Source organism: Stegostoma tigrinum, unplaced genomic scaffold (assembly GCF_030684315.1).
Source record: "Stegostoma tigrinum isolate sSteTig4 unplaced genomic scaffold, sSteTig4.hap1 scaffold_90, whole genome shotgun sequence".
In the NCBI taxonomy this organism is placed as follows: domain Eukaryota; kingdom Metazoa; phylum Chordata; class Chondrichthyes; order Orectolobiformes; family Stegostomatidae; genus Stegostoma; species Stegostoma tigrinum.
In genome coordinates this window covers 467,840-476,749 of record NW_026728815.1, presented here as the reverse complement: position 1 = coordinate 476,749, position 8,910 = coordinate 467,840, and the positions used below count along the sequence as shown (strand labels likewise).

Sequence of the window (8,910 nt, the reverse complement as noted above, 5' to 3'; positions counted from 1 at the left end):
CATTAGCCACAGCCAACCAGTTTGTGCTTACAGTGCTCAAATATTAATAGTGCCCAATTAATATTAATAACACCTCCTTCCACTCAACCAGACAGGGGCCAGCCCTTCTTTAGTTGAGGTCTCCAGTGATGCTTTGAAAAATCAGAGTCAATCTGTCTGCATGAAATTTAAACAAAGTTTGGTCATCATCTAACTGGTGCATTTTCCTTTGCAATGCCTTGACCAATCAGAGTCTATTATTCGCCCAGGTCAGTACAGTATAAAACATTTGCTCCCTTTCCATTGGTGCTTATTGTGAATGAACCGAAATGTGCAAGACAAAAAGCTTTGATGAAACTTGCCTTTTTTGCATACAGTTGGACATTATTGAACTGTTGTACATTGTTGTGGCTCGGCCTCTCTCACAATGCCACCACACAAGGCCTTATAGATGATTATGGAGGAACAATGTGTATTGTGGTTGATTAATTATTTCAATAAATAAAGAGAGGACAGAACTGTGAGCATCGGCCCCTTATAAAATGAGCTTTGTAAAGGGTAACATTGAGGAGCTAGGAAAGGGCAGGAGAGTTAAACAAATACTTTCCAACAATATTCACATTAGGGCATTCTTGCAACTTTAAAATACACAAAAATAGACAAGCAGCAAAAAGGGGAGGAAATAACCATAACAGGAGAAAACATACTGTGGTCAATGAAGTATTTCAAAAGATAAAAAGAGAAGAGAACTGTGAACATCGGCCCCTTAGAGAATGAGATTTGTCAGTGATAATGAGGAGCCAGGAAAGAGCAGGGGAGTTAAACAAATAATTTTAATCAATCTTCACAGTAGGGAACACTTACAACATTACAAAAAAATGAAGTAGTTCAGCAGCACAAAAGGGGAGGAAAGAACCATAATATTGATCAGAAGAGAAAAAGTATTTGGGAAAATAATAACCATTGACAAAGAAAATAGAGGTCGGCCGTTTGGTCATTCAAGCCTGCTCCAACATTTAACACGATCGTGGCTGATCATCCATCTGTTCCTGCTTTCTCTCCATACTTGGATTCCTTTCACCCCAAGGATTATATCCAAATCCTTCTTAAATACATTCAATGTTTTGGCTTCAGGTGCTTTCTGTGGCAGATAATTCCAGAGGTGAGGAAATTTCTTCTTATCTCAGTCCTAAATAGCTTGTCGATGACAGGTTAAAGAGACACTAGGATCCCATCTTTATGCTCCCATGTATGCCCATATCCTAAAAGTCATGGTTCTGGACACCCTGTTTATTGAGAACAGCCTTCCTCTGTTTATCCTGTGGAGCCCTGTCGGAATTCTTTTGTTTCTATGAAAGACCACTCTTCTGAACTCGAGTGAATATAGTCCTAACTGATCCAGTCTTTCTTCACATGTCAGTCCTGTCATCCCAGGAATCATTCTGGTCAACCTTCATTGTACTCCATTCACAGCCAAAGCATTCTTCCACAAGAATAATGAGACCAAAATTGCACACAAGAATCCAGCTATGGGCTCACTGAGACCTGTGGAATCACAGAAGGACGTTCCTGCTCCTGTATCTGAATCCTCTTGTTAAGAAGGCCAAAAGAAACTAACTTGTGCTTGGGACATTTGAAAACAAAGTGTAAGTTTTGTGTTAAATACAAAGCTAATTTATTTGCCTTTTACTCAGAAAATAAAAACCTATATTTTCAGGAAAGTCAATTTAACATCAGTAGAAACAGACAACAATGAAATGTGTTCATTACTGAACATAATTAATAGCAAAATGCAACCACTGTGGTTATTTGTGAATTCACTCATGTTTTTGGGGGGGGGGGGGGGGGGGTTGTCGGGTGTTTGAGTGAATCCCTTCCCACATTCAATGCAGGCGAACGACCTCCCTCCAGTCTGACATCACTGGCATACAATGAGGTGAAATGATCACCTGAACCCAGTTTGAAAGTGAAAGCACTGGAACGGTCTCTCACCTGTGTCAACACATTGATGGATCATCAATTGTTGAGGACTTTTAAAGCATTTTCTGCAATCTGAACATTCAAAGTTATTTCAATAATGTGAGCAAGTTAATGGAGGCTAATTGTTCAGAATCTTTATACCATTTCCCACATTCTCTGGTCAGAATTAACTTGCTCGTGTTTCAGCAGGTACAATGATCTGACGAATCTCTTCCTGCACATGAAGCAAGTGAACGGTATCTCCCCTGTGTGGATGCATTGGTGTACAGCGAGGTTACATATTCATCTGTACCCAGTCCCATCATGAGAGTATCTTATTGGGCTCTCAACAGTGTGAACATGTTGATGGGACATCAGTTCTCCAGAACATTTACAGCATTTCCTGCAGTCTGAACATTGAAAAAGGTCTCTCATTAGAATGAACTTTCTGGTGTTTCACCAGGTCAGATGAGTGAATGAAACACTTCCTACATATGGAATAGACGAACGGTCTCTCCCCAGTGTGAATGTGCTGGTGTATTGGGAGTTTAGATGATCGCTTGAGCCGAGTCGCACAGTGAGAGCACCTGAATGGTTTCTCACTAATGTGAGATATTAGTTCTCTCGAACTTTTCTCGCAATTCCTAGAGTGTGGATATTTTAAAGGTCTCTCCCCAGTGTGAACGTGCCGGTGAGTCAGCAGATGGGATGAGTGAGTGAATCCTTTCGCACACTCAGAGGAGATGAACTGCCTCTCTCTTATATGAACTTGCTGGTGTGTCAGCAGACTGGATGATCAAATGAATCCCTTTCCACAGTCAGGGCTGGTGAACGGTCTCTCTCCAGTGTGACCACACTGATGACTTTCCAGGGAAGATGGATATTTGAATTCCTTCTCACAGTCCTCACATTTCCATGGTTTCTCAGTGCGAACACTGGTTTTGGCTTCCATGATCAAAGCCTGATGATATTCAAGACATGATGAATTCAACATTTCGTTAGAATCTGCAGCGAGATTTGAGTTCACTGACTGCAAATGCTCCAACTTCCTGTAAAATGAATGACAGACAGTAAGAACGAAATGTGGCCCAGAGAGAAAAAGGCAGAACTTTAAAACTGGACTGAATACATCTGATCATTTGTGCGATAGACAGTGGACAATGCGACCATGAAAGCTCTTGGATTGTTATAACAATAGGACTGGTTCAGTATTAAGCTTCAGTGAAAGGAACTGGCTGCCAAATCTGGGGCTGCATAAAGGTGTTCTTTGTGGGAAAACTGAGAAATACGGAGAGCATTAATGGAGATGGGCTTCATATGGGCAGCACGGTGGATCGGTCGTTAGCACTGCAGCCTCACAGCACCAGGGACCTGGGTTCGATTCCAGCCTTGGGCGACTGTCTGTGGAGTTTGCACATTCTCCCTCTGTCTGTGTCGGTTTTCTCCCACAGTCAAAAGATGTGCAGGCTCGGTGGATTGGCCATGCTAAACTGCCCATAGTGTTCAGGGGTGTGTGGGTTATTGGGGGATGGGTCTGGGTCTGGGTGGGATGCTTCAAGGGGCGGTGTGGACTTGTTGGACCGAAGGACCTGTTTCCACACTGTAGGTAATCTAATTCATCTGCCAGTAATTCTAACAACCTCCCAAACTCACCAGACAGAAACACAAGATCAGGTGGTGCATGGGAAAACCATCACTTCCAGGACTCTGAGCAGCAGATTCAGACTGGAAAAGATTATTGACTTGCTCAATATGTCAGAATGCATTTTATTAAAAATTAAACCTGCTGAAAAAATAGGGACTCTGACAGTCAGAGTTTATTTTAGCCTCTAGTTCAGTTAGAATGTAATACTTTGCCAATGATTTTCTGTATCATATAACCTACTCTGCAAATAACATCTTTCTTCAGGCTATCTTCAAGGTTTTGCAAGAAGAAAATAAATGATGAATCATTTGTACCTTACACATTTTAATTACTGTCCTCACTGCTTATGACGGGGACTGTACCACATAGTGAATAGAAAATACAGATTGGGCTATTATTCTGCAGAAAAAAAATCCATTCCGTTTGCAAGCTGCGCCATGACTTTCATTTTAGCTTCCCAACCCAGACAAAATCCTCTGTTAAGAACAAAGAACAACATAGCACAGGAACCAGCCCTTCAGCACTCCAAGCCTATGCCTGCACATTCTAACGCTCCATGCTAAAAATGCCTTGATTCACAGGATCCACATTCCTCTCTTCCCTTCCTGTTCATGTATTCAGCCAGGTGCTTCTTGACTGCTGCTGCTGCGTCTGCTTCCATTGCCTCCTGTGGCAACACATTTCAGGAACTCAGCAACTTTTGTGTGAAAAGCTTGCCTTGCTTATCTCTTTCACACATTCCCCCTGCAGCTTGAACTTGTGTCCTCTAGTAATTTATCCCTCTGCCCTGGGGGAAAAAAGTCTCATACATTCCGCTCTATCCATGCCATTCACAATCTTATAAACTTCTCTCAGGCCACCCTCTCAACCTGCTGCGTCCCAGTGTAAACAAACCAAGTCTTTCCAACCTTTCTTCAATGCTAAACTCCCCCATAACCATGCAACATCCTGGGAAACCTATTCTATACCCTCTCCAAAGCATCCAAATCCACATGTGGTGTCCAGAACTGAATGCAATATTCTAAGTGTGGCCTGACTAGAGTTCTACAAAGCAGCAGCATAACTTGCCTGTCCATATCGCCATTGCACCTTCCAATGAAGGCAGTCATCCCAAAGGCCTTTTATACTAAATTATCTACCTGCACCATCACTTTCAGTAGCCTGTGGACCTGCACACCCAGATCCTTCTGCATATCAATGTTCCTAAGAGTTCTGCCATTTACTCTATAATTTAAACCTGTACCTGACTTTCCAAATTACATCCCCTCATATCTGTCCAGATTAAACTACATGTCATCTTTCTGCCCATAACTCCAATTTATCTATACTCTGCTGTATCATCTGACAATCCTTCTCACTATCTGCAACTCTACCAACCTTTGTATTGTCCGCAAACTTATTGATTCGACCAGCCACGTGTTCTTCCAAGTTATTTATATAGACCAGAAACAGCAGAGGTCCCAGCACTGATTCCTGTGGAACACCACTAATCAAAACCCTCCATTCTGAAAAGTATCTTTCCACTGCTACACCCTGTCTTCGATGTAGCTATCTCTCCAGCTCATGTGACATCATCCTTTGTACCAGTTTGCCCTGATAGACTAGTGCGCCATTCTAATGAAGCTTGCACGACTTGAACGCACAGCAGCTTTCTTTCAATTTGACACTTTCCAATCTTCCAGATTGAATGTGGAATTCTGCAGTCCCTGAACCATCAAACAGTTATAAGGATCTGGAAAACTTGACCTGGAAATATGCTGGTACTGATGTCATGTTCAGATTGTTACTGCTCGTCGTCAATTCCCCACTCAGTGGAAATAGTTTCTCTGTAACTCCCCTGACAGTCACTAATCATATTCCCAAGACTTTGATCAAAAATATTTCTTATTAATCAATTTCCAGGGATACCTCTCTCAGAATGAAGTGATGTGTTTTAGCAGAAGGGATAGGAAGAGGCAATAACACAACACTAAAGAGTGTGCAGAGTCTGAGGGATTCACATGCACAGATATTTGAAAGTAATAAATAGATTAATTCGTCAAAGCAAATTTGATGTTGATTGATTTCAAAAAAATACTGAATCAGCATTTGAGAGAAAAATGCAAAGGTGCAGGGATAAAACAAGGGAATAGGACTGACTGGATTGCTCCAGACATTTGGCATGGGCTAAATGGTTTGCACTTTTTGATTTTTTTTAATATGGGCCTTCTTGTATTCTAAACCTACAGATTCAGTTATCAATCAGGTGAATCTGTGCTCCATCCACTCCATAGTTGTTAGACCGTTCCTGACAGCAAGTCCGAGAACTAAAAACAGCTAATCAACTGTAATCTAACCACAGATAGTGTATCTCATTTTCTGATATCTCAAATCTTTTCCCACAGGCACACACACACACATTCATACCTGAACGCTACCACATTCAGATGCTGATAGCATTCAGATACTCATCAATCGAGTTACTCTTTCACTCTTTCTGAGGTTCAAGTCGGCCAAATTCCTCTGCTGACATTGATCTGTAAGAGTGTAAAATCCATCACGATCAATCCAGGACAGAGATTCAGAACAGAAAAAGAAAAGCATTTCTCTTGGTTTGAAGTTGCTGTTCGTAAATCCTGCTCGCCTTCCCCTCGCCCCGTTCCCAACAAGTAAAGGACAAGCGCACTCTCCGCTTCCAGTTGGCCCCGGATAAAGATGGCGGGCTCACACGGCTCAGAAAACATTCGCGGCGCCCAGCCCTGCCTCGGCTAACAAAGGAATTCAGCAATTCCAATCTATTCGTGACAAAACCGGGGTCGGTATTTTTCAATTCAGTGACGGTAGCTACTGTCAGATTTTATAAAGCCTCTCCGCCCACTTCGTGGAATACTCACTCACTTGATTTCTAATTTTCACCTTTCAAATCCTTACCGCGCCTGTTCCTCATCCGATTCCTCCGGCTCTCCTTTGCCTCCGGTACTGCGCATGTTTGAAACGCTTCAGATTGCGCGCGCACCAGTGGGCGTATACATTCAGAGATAATGGGGACTGCAGATGCTGGTGAATCCGAGATAACTCGTGTGGGTCTGAAATATTAGCTCTTGTGCTCCTAAAATGCTTCTTGGCCTGCTGTGTTCATCCAGCTCCACACTTTGTCATCTGGGCAAATGCATTCCCACCCAGAATGCTGGGAAAAACACGCTGCCATTGAGCAGCAATATTGATACAACGAAGATATGAAGGAATATGCCAGGACGAAAGATACAGGAATCCATTGATACAAGTGCATGGTCCCTGTCTGTCCTGGTTCTAATAAACAGCAGAACAAAGAGATATGAACACACACTCAACGGATAAAGTGAACAAAATATACACCTTTCCTGTGTAGAATATTTGAATTTCGCCGCAAGAAGAATTCATTTATTGGTGATAAAATCATTTCAAATTTCAAAGCTGAACGATGTCAGGTAGGAAAACTAAATAAATCCGTTCTCACACTGAAGTGTGAAGAGTCTTCCTGTGCGGTGACTGTGCTGATACGTCAGTAGTTTAAGATGTTCAGGCAAGCGTGAAATGTTACACACGAGCTTCAGAAGAGACTGAGATGTCAATCACTTCCTGTAATGAGTTTCATTGTCTCAGCACTCTTTGAATAAACAAAAGCAGACTCAATCAACTCGAAATATTCAGCAACAGTTGAAAGAGAAATGCACTTTATATTACATGACTTCTCTGCATCAGTCCACAGAAAGGGAAAATTAACTCTTTTTCTCAAGCCAGGGACTTATCATCAAGACTGAATATTTCCAATATCTTCTTGTTTTATACTCAGTCAAAGAACTGATTTCTGAATTGTACAATCAATTCATTTGTGACTCGTATCTTTTTTTTGTGTCCACACATTAGTGGAAACATCTTCCGTGTTTAATCTGTCCGTCAGGCTTAGCACAGGAGTTAGATGACAGCTCCAAGAACAAATCAAATCAGCACGGCTATCCTTTGTTTTAAGATGTTACTTTTCTTTTCTCTGCAAAGAGAAAGAGCGTCCAGAAATGATGCTTGCCTTGTGGGGAGAGAAGATTTCGGAGACACAGTAAAGGAATACAAGTCCAAAGAACTGGACACTATCGTGGCTTGGGCGAACAAGTGACAGGTATCATTTGCTACATATAAATGGCAAGCAATGACATTCTCAAATAAGACAAAATATAATCACATTTCTTTGACATTCAATGGCATTACCGTCACTAAATGCCCCACTGTTAACATGCAGGTGGATCCCATTTACCAGAAACTCAACTGGACTTACCAGTTATACACAGTGAATACAAGTGTGAGTCAAAACCGATGAAATACTGCTGTGAGTAACTCACCTGCTGACTTCCCAAAGCCTGTCCATCTTCCATAAAAGTGAAATGGAATAACTTCCCACTGGATGGGTGTAACTGCGTTAAGACTGAAGAAGCTTGAGACCATCCAAGACAATGCAAACCACATCACTGGCACTACACCCATAAACATCCACCCCCTCCACCACCAACCTTCAGTTACACCAATGGGTTTTGGGTCAGCTGATACACAGGAAAACCAATGACCACCATTCCCCCTGCTGATCGCTCAGTATCCTGACTTGGAAATGTATCGCAATTCTTTCACAGTTGCTGTGTCAAAATTCTGGAATTCCCTCCCAAACAACATAGTGGGGCGAATTATAAAACTAAGACTGCTGCAGTTCAAGAAGCCAGCTCACCACCACTCCCTCAAGGACAATGAGGGATGGGCAATAAATGCTGGCTAGCTACCAACATTCACATCCCACAAACAAATTAACAAAAAAACATTGGTGGGCTGCTATCTAAGATGAAGGAGGTAGTTTTTTTATATGAATGCTAAATATATTGATGGTCAACAAGAGAGTCAAAAGGTTATTATGATAAATAGCTTGTGGAGTTGAAGCTACACTCAGTTCAGACATGATTTTATTTAATGACCAAGCAGGCGAGAGTGGCTAAATGGCACATATCTGCTCCTAGTGCTGACATGTACATGTATAGTCATATTGAAGCTATTCACAGACATTCGGGTGTAAGCTCAAAAGATCAAAATTTAAGTAAAAGCTGAGACATTTGACTGAATGAAATGAGACGTCTGTTATCTGCTTGGGATGCTTTTCCTAAATGGGTCCCTGTTAAGCAAGTGTGGTGTCAGGAAGAGACCGTGAAAACAAGAGCTGGAGATCAATTTATTTTGAAAGGGAGAGAAAAAAGGAATGCACTTCCCGGCATTCTCCAGGTGATGGTGTTTCTCCTCATCTCAGTCCTAAAATATTTACCCCATATCCTTAAACT

The 8,910-nt window shown here is 41.9% G+C and overlaps 1 protein-coding gene and 1 long non-coding RNA gene across 3 annotated transcripts; one reads left to right on the top strand and one right to left on the bottom strand.

Annotated features, from left to right (window-relative positions):
- Positions 1-793: 793 nt before the first annotated feature.
- Positions 794-6,756, bottom strand: LOC132209375 (zinc finger protein 892-like). 2 transcript variants are annotated; one of them, XR_009445462.1, is made up of 2 exons: positions 6,461-6,756; positions 794-2,987 (listed from the first exon to the last, which is right to left on the bottom strand). XR_009445462.1 is itself a non-coding variant. In XM_059644483.1 (2 exons), exons 1-2 carry the CDS (start codon positions 6,547-6,549, stop codon positions 2,735-2,737), a joined length of 309 nt encoding a protein of 102 aa, XP_059500466.1. In that variant the 5' UTR covers positions 6,550-6,564; the 3' UTR covers positions 794-2,734. The 2 variants fall into 2 exon arrangements, 1 of the variants encoding a protein (XP_059500466.1); XM_059644483.1 differs by having other exon boundaries at positions 6,494-6,564.
- On the top strand, positions 6,478-8,702 carry LOC132209376 (uncharacterized). Its single transcript, XR_009445463.1, has 2 exons — positions 6,478-7,029; positions 7,598-8,702. It is a non-coding gene; the product is annotated as an uncharacterized LOC132209376 (long non-coding RNA).
- The last annotated feature ends 208 nt before the right edge of the window (positions 8,703-8,910 follow it).

Bases quoted from the DNA above. Each gene is read 5' to 3' on its own strand.
- LOC132209375 (XM_059644483.1), bottom strand. From the start codon at position 6,549: ATGCGCAGTACCGGAGGCAAAGGAGAGCCGGAGGAATCGGATGAGGAA. The intron at 2,988-6,493 runs GTAAGGATTTGA...TTCATTTTACAG, and splicing joins TCGGATGAGGAACAGGCGCG to GAAGTTGGAGCATTTGCAGT.